Source organism: Balaenoptera acutorostrata, chromosome 11, assembly GCF_949987535.1.
Source record: "Balaenoptera acutorostrata chromosome 11, mBalAcu1.1, whole genome shotgun sequence".
NCBI classification, from domain to species: Eukaryota; Metazoa; Chordata; class Mammalia; order Artiodactyla; family Balaenopteridae; genus Balaenoptera; species Balaenoptera acutorostrata.
In genome coordinates, this window is record NC_080074.1 from 25,047,719 (window position 1) to 25,067,050 (window position 19,332).

Here is a 19,332-nt window from a genome sequence, read left to right on the forward strand (position 1 = left end):
GCTGTATCCTCAGTCTGGAGTAAGTGCTCTCCATAGGTCTCCAACTAGAAGTTTCACAACCAACTATTGAAGAGGCACTATGTCTTGGTTACTGGGCTACATATCAGAGATCGAATGATGAATAAGACCCCTGAGCAAAGGAATTCAAAGTCAAGAGAGAGGAAGAGACACAGAAAGAGATAATGACCAAAACAATATAGTCAGGGCACAGGGTGCAAGGAAACATGGTTTTTATTTCAGTCTATAGGGGCTATAAAATGCTACCTGCGCTACTGAAGCAAGCACAAAGTCTAGCTCAACTCCCTCTCTTAACACACACACACACACACACACCTATGTGAATGAGATTTTTTTAATGATAAATTAGAATAGTTTGCATCAACAGCTCCACCATTGAGAAAGAAGGATATCAGCAACCTTGCCCTTTTGTGTAAGTGTAGATTCCAGATAATGGGGGAAACAGAAAAAGGGGAAGGTGTCAGAGAGACTAAGCTGAACTTCATAATCAAGAGCTGAACAAGATTCACTTTGTTATACAGCAGAAACTAACACACCATTGTAAAGCAATTATACTCCAATAAAGATGTTAAAAAAAAAAAAAAGAGCTGAACCAGAGTGAGAAGGGGAGAGGAGTCAAAACACTCCATGCAGACTGAGTTGGAGGGAGAGGTTTAGGAGTCTGAACCAATGAGGCAGAGGTTGGAGAGCTGCCACTGTGAAGGTCAGAGAGGCACTAAGAGTAAGGCAGTTGGGAAAAAGGAGATTTAAAAGAAGTTATGCTGGATATGATGAAAGGATTCCTTCTCAGATATTCTTACGAGAGACTCATAAGAATAAGGTTTAGATAATATTCAATGGTTTTGAACATTAAATTGATGTTTCTTTGAATGCCAGACTTTGCTTGCTAAGAGAGGGCCACCGGGCAGCTGGGCTCATTATGAACGACATCTGGGTACCTATGGCCAGACTCACACAGTGATTAAGCTCCTCCTGACAGGGACCTAATTGTACTGATTTCAGTATGTCCTTATCTCCTCAAGCCTGGAACATTTTTGCACGTAACGGTTTCTCAAAGATAACGTGTTAATTGATGCTAATGTTCAATTGTATTTTGTTCTATGTTTTCATAGTACTTTGACACTGGCGATATGTTGACTATATATAATTGCCTGGTACAATCCGGGCATCCCACATGTGTTTGCTGAACTCATCTTAGGTGACTTGGTAAATATATTTTAGGCTTATCATATCAGTATGTTATCATTCCAAAAAAGGTGTTTGTGTCATAAAATCAGAATGGTTTGCATCTTTTATATGCTTTAAAACACCTGATATGCTCTGAAGATACCCCATAAAGCTGTGAATGACAGGTTAAAACAACCCAGTGTTTCTGAGCCACTGTTGTCCATTTTGCAAGAAGGACATGTTTTCAAGCCAGAAGTGACTGGAACACCTGTTCTGTAGCCCTCCCAAAACATCTTAAATTAATACCTGTGTTCTGAAGCTTTGGCTTATTCCAGACCATAGGGATTTGGGGGAGAGAAAACAGAAAAAAAGGAAGGGAATGAGAAAGAGAACAAGATTCACCACCTCCCATATCAACCAAAGGCACATTTTCTGGACCTTTATATTTAACAACCCACCAAAAATCCATACTGAGATAGAAATAAATATATTTGATTATAGAGGTTATGAAATCCTGTCCAACTCCCAAACAGAATTGATCTCTTCAAGTGTCCTAGTTAACTTCTCATTAGCTCCAAGTGAAGGTTGTCATGACAACGAACTGGCAGATTTTAGTCCCTGGAATTTATTTGATACAACCTAGAACCTAGCTGGTTTTTTTTTTTTTCTTAAGTGCTGGTTAGTATATTGGGAAAAAAAGAGAAAAGTTTATATATTCCTTCCGTTTCACAACTTTCAAATGCTGTGAATTAATTTGTTAGCTAACTCACCTAAACTAAAAATAGCAGGGTTTTTTCCATTTTGCTACATTCTTTCACATATAGACCCACCAGACCTGGAACACATCTCAAAATGCCCTAAGTAAAGCCGAAGAAACAATTTTTAAGTTGGAGAATAAAATAAACTCAAAAACACAGAGGACAACATCCGGACTGAAAGCAGTTTGTTCTACTCAGGGACTGAGCTACTCGCATGTATCACTCAAGTCAGGACATGAGAGCAAGTCACAAAGCTTGGCTAAGGCAAGGTGGGCAGTCTGGATTCTTCCCTCTGCTTGCATTCAAACGCCCCTACTTGCCCCTATTTAGTCCTGATTTGTTTATATTCATAGTCAACTTCTTGGCTCAGGCACTGGGCTCATTGTGATGAACTTGATACCGACATCTGACTCCCAGGAAAATTCTGATGGCTCTCATTCCAACCAAGGGACAATCTCTTCATCTCAGCAGTATCTGAGTGAAAGGATCCTGTTTAGAGATGAGGAGAAAACTAGTCCCAGGAAACATTAAGTGACTGGCCCTCGGTAGTAAAGCTGAGTGGCAGAGCACAACCTAGAATCCTTACTCTTATGGACACTCGCTCTCCTGTCTCAGACAATGTAAGTTGAAAAGACAAATGGGTTCAGGAGAAAAATAATCATTTGCCTTTTATGAGCTATATAATAATGGATTCAAGGACAATTTCAGCAAAGAACAGTCTAGGTTATGGCTCAAAGACAGCAAATTGATAAGTTTGGTCTATGACTAAAAATCTGTGATTGTAAGTGATCTACTAAAGAAGTTCGAAAACGAAATGAGCTGAGTTCTTGAATACAGATATGAAAGGGCAACAATGCACTTTAGGAGAAGAATTACATATATGAATCTCATGAGTTTGAGATATCTGATCTATTGGGAGATTTATTCTGAGTACTCAGAATATCATTACTATCATTAAACATCTGGTAATTTGTGTTGTAACATTTGAGGACACTATAAAGGATGTGCAACTAAAATTCTAAGATACCAGTTCTATGATAAATGTAGGCACAGAGCACAGGTGACATAAATTCTGGAAAGTTGCTTTTTGCAAAGACTAACTGTTCTTGCCTGATAATCCTCTTACAGCTGGACTTGTTGCTTTCATAATATTGAAAAACGCACTCATTCACTCCACTGGTAAATTCAGACTGAAAAACGCCAACAAGTATATTCTGCAGATCAGGAGAGTTGCCAACTTTTGCACTTTCACATAATCGATGTAAAGATAAGGTAAACAAGAAAACAAAAAGAGCCATACCAATAATACTCTTTAAGAATTAAAAATGCTTTGTTATTGGTCACCAATGCAATATTAAACTAGCAGAAAGTGATTTTTTTAAAAAAGATACAGCAGAACAAAAATAAAGGAAAGATCCTAAAAGCTTTCAGAGAAGAAAAACAGAGATGGGACCAAAGTGGCTGGGGATTCAACCAGAAAAGCAGCAGAGGGAGGTCCCAGAATCAGAGCTGTGCTGCAGGCACTGGGGGCAACCAGTCCCTAACCAGAGCAGGAGCGGGGCCTCCAGGAAGGAAAAGAAGAGTTGAGACGTAAGTATAAACACTTAGGTACAAATCTATGGATGAATATATGACAGATCTGATGTAATGATCAGAAAGAAGTTAAGAAAAAAGGCAAGTGAAGAAACCTTATACAGGAAAGGAAAATAACCACAGTACACTGTGACTTGACTGTGAACATTGTTTACAGGGTTATAATGATGTAAACACTGAATGCTGATTTAATTAAATTCTGTGATATAACAATATTTAGAAAGGATGGGGAAAGGAGAAGTTGAGGAGAAGTATAGGGAATCCTTGTATAGTAAAGTCCTTGTATAGTAAAATCAATAGATATTATATAAACTGGTTTATCAAGAAAAAAATAATTATTTTTGGCTGTCATTAGCACTATTCATCAATTTTTCCAGCTTTCCTCTTCCCAAGTTGGTAGCAGAATTGTTGGCATGGCTCATGACTTACTTGGCCAGTCAAATGTTAGTGGAAGTGATATGATGGAAACTCAAAGAGCCAGGGTGTGATTTGCCCCTTTTCTTCCCTCCTGCCCAGTGACTGGGGATGTTCCAGAGTGAACAGTGTGAGGAGACATGGAGCCCAGTGGACCCACTTGGATTTGAAGGGTGTTGGTTATCTTGCTTTTCATGACTGATCCTGCATATTATTTATAGACTTGGAAGTAAATAACAAAAGGAACAGCTGAAAGAGTTGAAAATAGTCTGCTCGCAGGACTGTGGGGTGTGGACAGGTCAAACAGGAGACTGTCCCTTTTCACTTTAAACCTTGTACATCTATTTGATTAAAAAAAAAAAATAGCCATGGTACCTACAGAACATATATCTCAAGCAACCGGATGAAAGTGCAAATGGAAATTCAAAGAGCAAGTGGTTAGGGGAGAACAGGTATTCCCTGCTCCTCTCATTTCCATAGAGGGTAAGGAACTTCCACTCCACTCCCGAAGAAGGAGGGACACTTCCAGCTTCTTTTGGACGCAGCCAGGAGAGTGGAGTCACTTATCTGATTGGTGAGCTTGGGAAAAGCAAACTAGGCTCAGCCCCATTGGGCCAATCTTTGCTTACATTGTTGAAGGCACCCTGCCTGCAGGACTGTTATTCTCTGCTCCTCCAGGCAGTCAGCCTGGCAGTCAGAAGGGGAGTGGGGGAAATCCTACAGTTACACAAGTGTGCTAGATTATTGTGTGACTAGGTGGGCAAGTCTGGCTAATTCAGGGGTGAAATATTAATAAGCTTGTTTGGCCATAGATCCAGAGCCATGTTTGCTAATCAGCTTTATCGGTAATGATGCAATGTTTGAGATCTCCATATATCAGTTTCCTGTGTCCTATTTCTCAATGGATTTAGAACTCAGAAGGAACTCCTCCAAAACATGAATATCAGTCATCACTCAACTCTGTAAACAGATTAATAACACACTATAAGGATAATGCCTTTTTTTCTAGTTAGAAAAATATAGATGTGTAGAAGAAGTCTGAAAGATATATGCTTATCTATATTTTCTAATTTTTCTTCCCCTATTACTTGGGTAATAAAAATGCTCAAATACTAGACCTAGAATAAAAAATTAAAAGTAACATTATAAACTTACAGAGCATTGTTTCTTAGGATTCATGGTTACATCTGAATGATTTCTCTAGATTGGCTTTGTTTTCATTTATCATCAGTTTCTTATAATTGGTATGCTTAGAAGAGCTTTGAAGAAAACATTACTTATGTGTCCAAAAGTTGGGTTATATCTGGTACTCTAAGTAGAGAAAGTACAGGCCAGAAGAACCATACCATTCAAGTTTAGTTACATAGTTATGCTCTGATAAAGTAAAAAATAATTGAATTATGTATAATGACATCCATCCTGCAATGGCAATAAAATTTTCCATTATTTAATAACCTACTTCCATTTCTTTACCAATTGATTCCTCTTCCGTTTCTTCTACTTGAGATACATTTTCATTTGAAGTAACTTTAGAAGTTGTAGGCAATGATATTTCAGCGATTTGCGTAAGATTAGATAATTTCTCGTGAACTGAAATAACTCTAAAAATAACAAACATATATGCATTTTACTTGAAAAGTTAAGTAAGGCATTCATTTATTCCCAGAATCAATAAAACATGTAAAGTAAGTCCTTAGTTATTTAACACTTAGATTTCTGGCATCCCCAAACATCATTCAATCATTCCTTCATTGAAGAGACATGAGCACAGAGACACAATTCTCACCTGCATAATGTTTATGATCTAGTTATATGCTCAGACAGATTTATAATTACAAACTGGCAAAGACACAAAGCAAAAAAATGTAGACATCCAAAATATTTGCTTAAGATGAAAATAAAGAAAATAAATATCTACATGGGCAAAGAAACACCAGGCAATGACAAAAGATCTACTCCTACTTAAACTCAGTGCCACGCTCTGATTGGCTGGCTGGCCTGAAGATAAGAATTAGGACAAGTCAGCAATGGCTCTAAGAGACGGGTCAACGAGCCCACACAGTGACAGGTACTGTGTGGGGAGTGGGGGTAGGGAGAAGAATCAAGAAAAAAGGAAAAGCTAAAGCCGAGGAAGAGGGCAGAGGACACAGTGGCAATTGTGTGGAGGACAGAAAGCTTCTGGAGCCGCAGTCCAGTGAACTATGGAGGCGCTGGAGACAGAGGTTAACTAGTGAATACAGTCAGAAGCTGGAAAAGCACTGAAACAGTTGAAGGAGGCAAAGAGCCACCTGCAGGGCTCCCAGTGACTCTAGGATACAGGCGTGTAGAGCACAGGGGCGCATGTATGTGTGCGGGGGTGTGCAGGTCTCCATGCAGGGACGGAGGGAAATTTTTATGAAAAAGAAGTAGATGATGCAAAAAAGCAAAATGACATCAGGAGCAAATGCAGGAACGTCGATTTCCCCAATTTCCCGCAGCATGCTCTTACTTTGCCTTCTACAGGATGATCAACAAGAGCAATTCCCCATAGACTGATCTCGACCCTCATAAGAACACAAGGAACTCCACCCTAGGTGGGAGAAATAGTGTCACCAAGGGATGAATCAGATGAACGTTTGTCAGGCAACTTCCTCTATAATAGCCGCAGTGACAGGGGCATGTCCCTAACTTTAGTCACCCTACCATTGATCATAAACACACCCAAATCAAGAACTTTTTGGGGTAAAACAAGAATCCTGTCAGTTTGATTACATTCTGCTCTGCAGAAATTATAATCATTTTCATCATGTGGTTCTGAAAAAAAAATTCTGCCATGTTTCTGGATGTACAAGAAAAGAACATAATTTCGTAACTTTGTGGCTTAGCTGTGCTGGTATAGTCCTGTGTCTAAGATTTTCCACCATGTCACTGAAAAAAATTTTTTAAAGGAAAAGAAAAAGAAAGTTGACTGAATAATTGAAAGTATGCCAGTCCTTGAAACATCTCTTGTTTTATTCTCTTTCATGGAGAGGCCAAAGAGAAAGAGTTCTTCAAAATGGAAATCAAGGACCAGGAACCAGACTCTCCAGGTAAGGACAGAGAAGCGCCAAGTCCCTGCACTCAGCAGGTGGTGAGCAGGGCAAAGAGCTGACACTGACAGACACAGGAGGCCATGATGAGACTTGACATATGCCCAGTGCTTTCAACCTTTCAAAGTATCTGCATACATTATACATGCATACAAAGTATATGCATGCACTGTCTGGCTTGATCCTAACAATAACCCCAAAAGGTAGGCAAAATATTATTTCCATCTCAGAAATGAGAAAATGGAGGCTGAGGTCACAAGGGCAATGAACAATGGAATCAAAACTAAATTAACTAAGCAAAGAAAAAAAATGAAAAACAAACAAGGAATTTGGTAAGGTGAAATCAGAAAAGAGAGAAACCAGGCATGAGCAAAAAGTAGAGTCTCCATCCCCTGTTTGAAGCAGAGGGAGGAAAACAAGAGTGGCTGACGCAGAGGCTTTTGACTTGGGGAACAATATAAAATAGAACTGGGCAAAGAGGAAAGGGTGAGACCAGGATGGTGGTGGAGTCTGGGCTTAATTTTGCAACTTAATACAGAGCCACATTAAGTTCTTTTTAAAACACACCCCAAACTACAGACAAAATATAGTACAGACAACATCTTTGTACTGTCTGTTATCTTTATGAAGTACCATAAACTATTCCTCCAACAACTCTAGGTCCTATTATTATTATTCCCATTTTACTGATGAAGAGACTGAGGCACAGAGAGGTTAAGTAACCTGGTCAAGGTTGCTGAGATAGGAAGATACAAAGGGGCACAACCAGCATTTGAACCAAAGCAGGCTGAATTCAGAGTTCATGCTCTTAACCACTGCAATATCATACTCTGCTAAGTAAAAGGAAGCCTTTTCCAAAAATGTCTTCTAAAAGTTCTTCTGTGATTTACCTTGTATATTACTGAAACAGTCAATCTTATGAAAGTATCAGCAAGGAGGGTTAGAGCTGTGGATAATCCGTCTTTACTTGCCTGTTTAGTGGAACCCAGAAAGAGCCAACATATACATTGTTGTAAGCAGTAGATGTAACATCTGAAATATTCAGGGGCTTCATATTATAGGCATACAACAATAACACCTATAAGAAAATTAAAAGACATTTAACATGTTACATCAAACTTACACTTTGCCTCAAAACTGCAGCATCGGTTCTCAAAATAGTGTCATTATACTTTAAAAGGTTTTTCTTTGGAAGAGAAAAATGAGGGGTTTTTTTTTTTTGTTTCCAATTCACTTTAAAGAGAAATGATATGAACAAGAATTGTGCAAAGGTTATGAGATGAAAATAAATGCTAGTTGGTACCAAGGTTATATGATTTTTGAAGACTGACACTTCTTACTGCAGTTAAGTTGAAATTTCAGCCTCTGAAGGCCCTCTGCAACAAGTTCTAATGTATATTATACCTGGTGAATATCCAACTTTGTTGCTTGTTCCTTCTCCATATGCCCCTTTCCCATCGGTGGTCATAGGTACTTTTGTGCATTCACTTATGCTGTTCCCTTCCTGTTCTCTCCGTGTATTCCATCCACACACAACTTACCAGCCCCCATCTCTTAAGATGAAACTTCTCCTAATGACTCATGCTTTAGTAATTTCCCTGATGTTTGAACTCTGAAAATTCTTAGAGTCAGTCCCACACTCGACAGCACCTATTTACAATCATGAATTCACAGAATTTGAAATTCAGAGGACCTTAGAGGTGGTCTGCTCTAAGTCTTTCCAAGGAAGCTGAGGTCCAGAGCTGACAGTCAAAATTAACTAATTAAATGTATGCATTTATCTCCGCTTCCTCACAAATCAAACTAAAATAAGAGTAAAGGGATTTTGGGAATTCCTGGCGGTCGAGTGGTTAGGACTCTGTGCTTCCACTGCAGGGGGCATGGGTTTGGTCCCTGGTGGGGGAACTAAGATCCTGCAAGCCACCTGCAGTGCGGCCAAAAAAAAATAAAAGAATAAAGGGATTTTTTTTTCTTAAAGGCATAAATCCACAAAGATAGAAGCATGAGACAAAATGAAGCAGATGAGAAATGTTAGCAACATTTTGAAAGCACCTGAAACATTCTGAAAGCACCTCAGCTTAGTCAGCAGAGAGGAAAGGCTGTGTCCCACCTGCCTTCAGAGGGGCTGCCGACAACGAGCATGACCAAGAACCTCAAACGCCTTGGGGACAACCTCCCTCCCATCCCTTCTCCAAGTCCATGCAACCAGGAGACTCCCTCCCTCCTTCCCCGCCTCTCCTCTGCTGGCCAAACTTCTTCCGTTTTTCTCTCTGCTGACGTTAAATCAAAGATCTATGCTCGGGCTTCCCTGGTGGCGCAGTGGTTGGGAATCTGCCTGCTAATGCAGGGGACACGGGTTCGAGCCCTGGTCTGGGAAGATGCCATATGCCGTGGAGCAACGGGGCCCGTGAGCCACAACTACTGAGCCTGCGTGTCTGGAGCCTGTGCTCCGCAACAAGAGAGGCCACGATGGTGAGAGGCCCACGCACCGCGATGAAGAGTGGCCCCCGCTTGCCGCAACTAGAGAAAGCCCTCGCACAAAACGAAGACCCCAACACAGCCAAAAATAAATAAATAAATAAAGTAGCTATTAATTAAAAAAAAAAAAAAAAGATCTATGCTCAGGAGGGACACTAGATTCCAGAGGTGAGGTGCTGAACTGAAAACGCTGGAATGAAGTGAAAGTCTATATTCTGAACAAGAGACATCCCTCTACCCCACTCCAGCCCCTGCCCAGACATAGAAAACCAAGCAGGAGTCCAAAAGAGTCCTCTTTGGGGAAATTTACCAGATGAAGAGAAAAGACCTACAGATACTGACATTTCAGGATCCACCAATGAAGCCGCTAGCTCCCACAGTCACCCTGCAGTAAGGCTAAAAGTCCATAAGCCTGACTCAGTATGCTTCTCAGTGCCTCAAACATGAACGGACAGCCAAGGGTCACTAGACATGAAATGAAAGGTAGAGACCAAAACTAATGTAAGAAAAGGAATTTGGAGAATCAGATACAAGACAGCAGAAGACGTCACTGAAACCATAATTAATATCCTCAAAGAGAGAAAGGCCAATATTGCATCTATGAAATAAGAACACAGTGCTATTAAAATGAAAGAGAATAAGAGCTCTTAAAAATTAAAAAATATGATCATAACAACTAAATAATCAATAAAAGATTTGAAATATAAAGTTAAATATATCTCGCTCCAAATAAACCTAAATTTAAAAACATAAAGAGGGGAGAAAAGATGAGAAAAGTAAACATTCAATCTAATAGGCTCAATATCTGAATAACAGAAATTCCAGAAAGTGCAGAGATCATCAGAGGGAGGAAATTATCAAAGAAAAACATCTCCACGAACTGAAGAATATACTTCACATATTGAAAGGGGCACCCTGAGAATCCAGCACAATACCCACACCAAGGCACATCATGGAATTTTAGAGCACAGGGGACAGAGGGAAGATCCCCAGAGTTTCCAGAGGAAAAAAGTCACAAAGAACTAGGAATCAGAATGGGAACAGAACTCTCAACAGCAATGCAGGATTGCCAGAGATAATGGAGCAGTGCCACCCACATTTTGAGGGAAAATAATTTTCAACCTAGAATTCTATGCCTAGGCAACAATGAATTAAGCATTAAAATGATGCTTAATTTTTGTCAGACACAGAAGGCCTTAAACTCCTATGAAAGTTCAGGGTTAATTTTAGTCTGTTGCAACCTTGTTAATCATCTCAGGGGACTGAAGTCATGGAATTATTCCTTGGCGAAACCTGAATAGAATGTACTAAATAGTGATTAAGGTAGCCCTGTTTTAGGGTCTGAAACACACAAAGAGGCAGCCAGCTAATCAGCATTTTTTGTATAAAATGCACATGTTGATGATCTACATCTGAATTCTATTGTTACCTTCACTTCTCTCACTGAGTCTGGCTCATGCCTGGTTTTGACTACATGATCAGAGGGGTACAAAAGACTCCTCTCCCAGGTAAGACAGCAGCTTTCTTGAAACCAAGGTATCTCACCATATTTTGGCAGTTCATGACCCACAGATGACGTGTGTCCCGTGCAACTGACAGAGGACCCAAGAAGCTGCTCCTGGGTATCTTAGTCTCTCCTTTAGTCTGAAATCAGAATTAACTTGAATAAAGTAGGGCAATATTTAAACAATAAAACACTAAACTCACTCGCATAGTTGTTGTGAGCCAGAGCTCTGGAGCCGGGGTGCCTGGGTTTGCCTCCACCACTTACTGGCTGTGTGATCTTGGGCAAATTATTAAAACATTACGCTTCTGCTTTCTCATTTGTAAAATTAAGATATGGTAATCCCCATCCCATGGATCAGGGTGAGGATTGAGTGAGTCAACGTGAAGTGCTTTAAGCAGTATTTAGAGCATTATTGTTGTCATTTTTAGCCCCATGATCACTACTGGCTCCTTACCCTTCCTTGATACCTCATTTTCTATATTCTCTTGGACCTACTGCTAATCCCAAACCAGCTTTCCATCTAATCCCCCAGCCTGTCCTCACCTAATCCACTTAGTTCTTAGTTGATAATAGTGCTTAGTTCTATTCCCAACTTGTCTTTACTCCTCAAGGATAAGTTATATAACCTTGCATACTCAGGACTGGATTCTTCAGGAGGCAATACGCCCATGATAAAATTCCAGTGTTCCTTTAGTCACTTCTGAAAATACTCTTTTTTTTCAATGGAAAAGAAGTGATATGGTTTTGACAAATACTGAGGAATACTATATTTAAAACTGCCTTGTATGTTCATCATTATCAAGTAGGATTTATCTCAGGGATGCAAGGATGATTCAGTATTTGCAGATCAATCAATGTGATGCACCACATTAACAAACTGAAGAATAAAAATTATATGATTATCTCAATAGATGCAGAAAAAGCTTTTGACAAATTCAACGTCCATTTATGATAAAAACTCTCAAGAGTGGGTATAGAAAGAACATACCTCAACATAATAAAGGTCATATATGACAAACTTAAAGCTAACATCATGCTCAATGGTGAAAAGCTTTTCCTCTAAGATCAGGAACAAGATAAGGATGCCCACTATGACCACTTTTATTCAACACAGTATTTGAAGTCCTAGGCACAGCAATCAGACAAGAAAAGAAGATCAAAGGTATCCAAATTACAGAGGAAGAAGTAAAACTGTCACTGTTTGCAGATGACATGATCCTATATATAGAAATCCTAAAGACACCACAAAAAACTATTAGAACTCATAAATGAAGTCAGTGAAGTTGCAGGATACAAAATTAATATACAGAAATATATTGCATTTCTATACACTAACAATGAACTATCAGAAAGAGAAATTAAGAAAACAATCCTGTTTACAATTGCATCAAAAAGAATAAAATACCTAGGAATAAATCTAACCAAAGAGGTAAAAAACCTGTACTCAGAAAACTATAAGACGCTGATGAAAGAAATTGAAAACAACAGAAACAAATTGAATGATATACTGTATTCATGGACTGGAAGAACTGACATTGTTAAAATGACCATATTACCCAAGACAATCTACAGATTCAATGCAATTCCTATCAAAATACCAATGGCATTTTTCAGAGAACTAGAACAAATAATTCTAAAATTTGTATGGAACCACAAAAGACTTCAAAGAGCCAAAATAATCCTGAGAAAGAAGAACAAAGCTGTAGATACCATGTTCCCTGATTTCAAATTCTACTACAAAGCTATAGCAATCAAAACAGTATGGTACTGGCCCAAAAACAGACACATAGACCAATGGAACAGAATAGAAATAAACCCACACTTATATGGCCAATTAATCTACAACAAAGGAGGCAAGAATATACAATTGGGAAAAAACAACCTCTTTAATAAATGGTGTTGAGAAAACTGGACAGCTACATGCAAAAGAATCAAACTAGACTACTCTCTCACACCATATACAGAAATAAACTCAAACGGATTAAAGACTTAAATGTAAGACCTGAGACCATAAAACCCCTAGAAGAAAACATAGGCAATATGATCTTTGACATTGGTCTTAGCAATATTTTTTTTGGATCCATCTCCCCAGGCAAAGGAAACAAAAGCAAAAATAAACATATGGGACTACATCAAACTAAAAAGCCTCTGCACAATGAAGGAAACTATCAACAAAATGAAAAGACAGCCTACTGAGTGGGAGAAGATATCTGCAAGTGATATATCTGATAAGGCATTAGTATCCAAAATATACAAAGAACACATGCAACTCAAGCTCAAAAAAAGCAACAAACAAACAACCTGGTTAAAAAATGGACAGCGAATCTGAGTAGACATTTTTCCAAAGAAGACATACAGATGGCCAACAGGCACATGAAAAAATGCTCAACATCAAACATTATTAGGGAAATGAAAATCAAAACCACAATGCTCACCTCACACCTGACAGAGTGGCTATTATAAAAAAAGAACAAATAACAAGTGTTGATGAGGGTGTGGAGAAAAGGGAAGTCTCATGCACTGTTGGTAGAAATGTAAATTGGTACAGCCACTATGGAAAGCAGTATGAAGGTCCCTCAAAAAATTAAAGCTACAACTACCATATGATCCAGCAATTCCACTTCTGGAAAAAACATTAATTCAAAACTATATATATATATATATATATATATATATTATATATATATATATATATATACACACACATATATAGTTATCAATATATCAATCAATCAATCAAATATTTCTCAGCCATAAAAAATAACAAGATCTTGCCATTTGGGACAACATGGATGGACCTAGAGGGTATTATGTTAAGTGAAATAAGTCAGACGGAGAAAGACAAATACCACGTGATTTCACTTACATGTGGACTCTAAAAAACAAAACAAATGATCAAACATAGCAAAACAGAAACAGACTCATAGGTACAGAGAATAAACTTGTGGTTGCCAGAGGGGAGAGGGGTTGGGGGATGAGTGAAATAGATGGGGGAGATTAAGGGGTACAAACTTGCAGTTACAAAATAAATGAGTCACAGGGATGTAATATACAACATAGGAAATATAGTCAATACTACTGTAACAACTTTGTATGGTGACAGATGATAACTAGACTTTTCATGGTGATTATTTTGTAATGTATACAAATGTGGAATCATTATGTTGTACACCTGAAACTAATACAATATTGTAAAACAATTTTACTTCAATTAAAAAAAAAAGAAATAAAGAAAAAGAAAAAATCGTCTTGTCCTCACAGCCCAGGAACAGTGAAAGATGAATCCCTCTTCCACTAGATGGAGCTGATTTGTAATTTCCTCGTCTTGATATCTTAATCACCTAACAAAATGCTTGGCACATAGTATGCACTCAATAAATACTTTACTTATTAGCTAGTAAGCAGTTCAGCTATATGTGTTTTGTAAAGAAATCAATATTAAGAATGAAAAGACTTAGGTTCCCATTCTTATTTTTGTCACTAATGAGTTGTGGTGCTGGTCAAGTCACTTTACCCCTGTGGAACTTTGCTTCCTCATCTGTAAAATGAGAATGTCGATTAGGTGTTCTCCTAGTTTCCTTTCAGTTCTGACATTTGACCTGGGTGATACCAAAAGTCAGAGGTTACCAATGGAGCCCACTATATAAACTGGCAATGGAGTAACTTCTTGGAGAGTCATCATGAGAGCTGTAAGTTCACTGGTAGCACCAGCCTAGACCAGTGCTTCTCAACCTTAAATGTGCATACATTACTTGCACATTCTAAAATGTGCAAGTAAAATGAATATTCTGATTCAGTGGGTCTGAAGTGAGACCTGAGATTCTGCATTTCTAATGAGCTTCCAGGGGATGCCAGGGGGGCTGTTTCCTGACCACACTCTGCAAGGGCCAGGGACTATCAGATGCCTGCTTCATTTATGCAGCTTTTGTCTTCCCCAGCTTCCAGAAGCTGGATGTAATTTTGGGCCCCATCTGCAGGACCAGGCTCTAGTTAATCACTTAGCCAACAAGTCCCAGAATCCAGAGGACCTCAGAGGGAGGTCCTGGGCATCTGTATGATCTCTAAGTTATAGCACTCCTGACATCCAAGTTGATAACATTGGGCTTTTGCTTTTATTAAGACTTGGTAATTTTCCCAGGAACCCTAGCTCATCCTTCACTGTCCTGCTAGGCCTGAGCTTGTCTCGAATGCACAGCCTGTTTCTTTGGGACCCTGAAATAGAGTCTTGCTCTTCTTAGGGATTTAAAGACCTCCAGAAAAGAGCACTGGCTCCATATTTCTTGTTCCCAGACAGGCTGGACTTCTGAATAAACTTATCTCCAAGAACTATTTCAGCTCTATGCAAGTTTCTGTTTTTACTTGCCAGATGGAGTCTTGCTTTTCAGTGCTTTGCTTGATCAGACTTCTTGCACTTGATCATGCTTGTCTGCCTACATCTTCTGTGGCCTCTGAAGAACATGCCTTGGGCTGTCCAGCTGCCTTCAACACAACAGCCTTTGCAGTCGTTTGCTTCCCTCCAACTCAACAATGTGTTGAGTTGCTCCAATCCTGATTCATTGTCAACTAGCATTCCTCCATCCTGGGTCTCAGTTTCCTCTTTTGTAAAATGGGGCTAATGATAATACTCGGCCGTTTGGATCCATGGGTTCGGCATCCGTGGATTCAACATCCCGTGAATCAAAAATATTTTTAAAAATCCAGAAAGTTCCAAAAATGAAAATTTGAATTTGCCATGTGCTGGTAACTATCTACATAACATTTACATTGTATTAGGTTTTATAAGTAATGAAGAGATGATTTAAAGTATACAGGAGGATGTGCATAGTTTATATGCAAATACTATGCCATTTTATACAAAGGACTTGGACATCTATGGATTTTGGTATTTGAGGGGGTTCTGAATCAATCCCCTGTGAATACTGAGGGACGACTGTACCTACCTCATAGAGTTGCTGTGAAGTTAATGAAGTAAAATACCTGGAACACAGTAAGCTCTACATTGGTGTTCATTATTGCTATTATCTTATGGGTTTCATGAGCTTCACCCAGTTTTTCCAACATTAAACTCTACACTAAAGGTCTAAGATAATGAATAGATGAAAGCTCACATACATGAATATTTAAAGCATCACACAAATTTCAGTGTTATCTTATGAAAAAACAGACTCTTAGGTCTGCGAAGATCTAGCCCTCCCAAGTCAGCGTTTCCTGATTTGGTAGCTGAGATTTATGGCAGCAACTGAATCTTTTATCATGACCCAGTACATACATACTCATTGTCAAAGGGGGAAAAATGTCCCTGAACTAAGATAGGAAAACTGTGTGTTCTGGGGGCTTCCCTGGTGGCACATGGGTTAAGAATCCGCCTGCTATTGCAGGGGGCACAGGTTCGAGCCCTGGTTCAGGAAGATCCCACATGCCGCAGAGCAACTAAGCCCGCGCACCACAACTGCTGAGCCTACGCTCTAGAGCCCATGAGCCACAACTACTGAGCCCACGTGCCATGACTATTGAAGCCCACACACTTAGAGCCTGTGCTCCGCAAAAAGAGAAGCCACCCCAATGAGAAGCCCGCGCACCAAAACGAAGAGTAGCCCCCGTTCGCCACAACTAGAGAAAGCCCACACGCAGCAATGAAGACCCAGTGCAGACAAAAATAAATTAATTAATTAAAAAAAAACCTGTGTGTTCTGTGTCTGTGGCTTACGCAAATCACTCAAGCAACCTGTTTAAATCAGAATTTGTTAGTTGGTGCTCCGTTTCTAAACTCCGTCTGACACCAGTTCATGCGCCCATGCTAACTGTCAGACGTGACTGTTGATTCATGAAACCTCGTTATTCTAATTATCAGCCACAGATGCAGTCTTAACATTAACTCCCACGATCATCCTGCCCCAGACTGATAGGGATGTGATATTTCTACAACCTTGTGAAATGAACTTTATACTTTGCTCCTCATTTTTTAAAACTAACTATTTGGGTAAACAATCTGTTTCCCAACAATGTCATCCTTCCATACCCTTTCTGAATGGATATACTCTTTTATCACACCTTGTTGGTTCTCTTGCCAGCAAGTAAACAAATTCGTCAGGATGCCGAATGTCAATCTAGAAATGTTCTTTTTAACAGTATCTGTCATGAAACAAAAGTTTCAGAAAACAACATTTTCACTTACTGTATGTGATGCATTCTGATATTGCCTTCTTATATTTAATTTCTTTAAAAATATACTACTCATGACATACTATATTGACTCCATGACCCATGAGTATTCTTGGAACTTTGGTTTGAAAACTACTGTACTAAATTCCCCCAAAGAGACCACAGATTTATTATTTTAAAATGTATATGGAATATCTGGCAAGGATTGGGTATGGAAAGGGTGGGAAGGAGAGTACTTTCAAAATACGAGAAATAGCTTTAAATGCTTCTGGGGAGTGATGTGTTCAAGTTTCTCTTTTTTGTGTGAGTAGGAGGGATGTATAACTGACCAAGAGTTAGCAGCAGGTTGCCAGCCTGAGGAAGAAGAATGAAGAGGCAATTGGGAGAAGCGTGCTTGAGAGCAAAGAGAGGCGGGCTCTGGAGGTCTCACCATCTGACACAGTTCACGTGAGTCAAGGAGCAGCAGAAGTTACCAGAGCCACAGCTAGAGGGGACAGCGCTCAAGAGGTAGGAAGTACAGGAGCAGACCATGGCAGGAGGCAAAAAAAACAGATAAAAAGTATTGAATAGGGTAAAACTATATGGCAAATGTTTTATGGGAAAGAGCCTGAGGCTCTTCTTAGAGAGAGCAGTAATCAAAGGAGTGCTATAGTGGAAGGTTCCTCTGCAAAAGGTGGTAGTTAGACCCCCTGTCCCATTTTTAAAAGCTTGACTCCTCTTCAAGACTCTCCTAGAATCGGAATCACTGTTCTACCTCCCAGAGTTCAGGCATTGATACTGAACTGCTCCCAAATACTTGCCCCCGTTCCTGCTCCCCAATTAGCCCTGTTGCAAATGTCTATGCATGCATATGAACATAGATATGAATACAGATATAGAGTTAGATAAAGATAATAAACATTAAAATAAGGAGTTACATATGTGATACAAATTTGTAAACAGCATTTAGAGAGAAACTAAGTTTTTTCTCCTATTTGCTACGCACTTTAATTTTTGCTGGTTAGGCAGAGTTTACTCTCTTTTCTGCCCATTGTTGGCAGCTAAAGTATGTATAAGGAGATATTGTTGGTAAACTTTAAAAGGTGCTTTAAAATAATGCTTACCAAGTGTATTACATGTGTATTTGAAGTCAAACTTTCAAACAGCATAATAATGTGAAAATCATTTCACATAAGAATAATAAATGACAACTACTATTTAGGTCGAGAGTTTACACAATTATCTCTAGGGTACCCATGATACAGAAAAGTTAACTAATCTACTGAAGGTTACAAAATTACTAAGTAACAGAGCTGGGATTCAAAACAGGAGTCTGATTTGCTCCATTCTGAGGGCTCTAGAGTCTGTGTTCTTAACCACTACACTAATGTAAGCAAAATAAATAAAAGAAAACCATTCCCAGTAAGACTGTGCAAAGACAAAGTCTCAAAAGTGGCTCGTGAAAGAAGTCAGAATATTTTTAAAGCAACAACAATTTGACTCTCAAGAGAACAATGGAAATGAGTAGATGACATTTTGAATGTACTGAAAGAAAATAATTTCCAATCTTTAATTCTTTACTCCATAAAAAATTATTTCACAGATAAATGTAAAACAATGATATTTATCAGGCAAACAAAAATTGAGTGTTTGCCTCCAGAAGATGCTCACCACAAGAAATTCCAGAATATGTACTTCAACAGAAAGAAGTGATCCTAAATGGAATGTCTAAAATGCAAGAGGGAGTAGAAAGCAAAGCAAATGATGAATATGTAGAAAATTCTAAAGGAAAATAACTCTTGTATAAAACAATTAAAAATAATATTATTTTGGTTAAAAAAAGAAAATGTACAATAATATCATTTAAGTCATTAGAGGAATAAAGATCATTCATTAACTTTAGACTGGGACTTCCCTGGTGGTCCAGCGGTAAAGAATCCACCTTCCAATTCAGGGACACCGGTTCGATCCCTAGTTAGGGAACTAGGATCCCACATGCTACGGTGCAACTAAACCTGTGCGCCACAACTACTGAGTTCGCACGCCTCATCTAGAGCTCGTGCGCCACAAGCTACAGAGCCCATGTGCTCTGGAGCCCACGTGCCACAAATACAGAGCCCACGCGCTCGGGAGCCCGGAAGCCACAACTAGAGACAGAAAACCCGCATGCCACAACTAGAGAGAAGCC

General features: G+C 39.1%; 1 protein-coding gene across 2 annotated transcripts in view; it reads right to left on the reverse strand.

Moving 5' to 3' along the window:
- CFAP54 (cilia and flagella associated protein 54) overlaps positions 1-19,332 on the reverse strand; it is a 307,392-nt gene that overhangs the window by 33,286 nt on the left and 254,774 nt on the right. For both annotated transcript variants that reach the window (XM_028166670.2, XM_028166668.2), the window contains 2 exons: positions 7,990-8,096; positions 5,410-5,551 (listed from right to left, as the gene is read on the reverse strand). In XM_028166670.2, the coding sequence (XP_028022471.2) occupies positions 5,410-5,551; positions 7,990-8,096 (249 nt within the window). The remainder of the gene's footprint in view (positions 1-5,409; positions 5,552-7,989; positions 8,097-19,332) is intronic.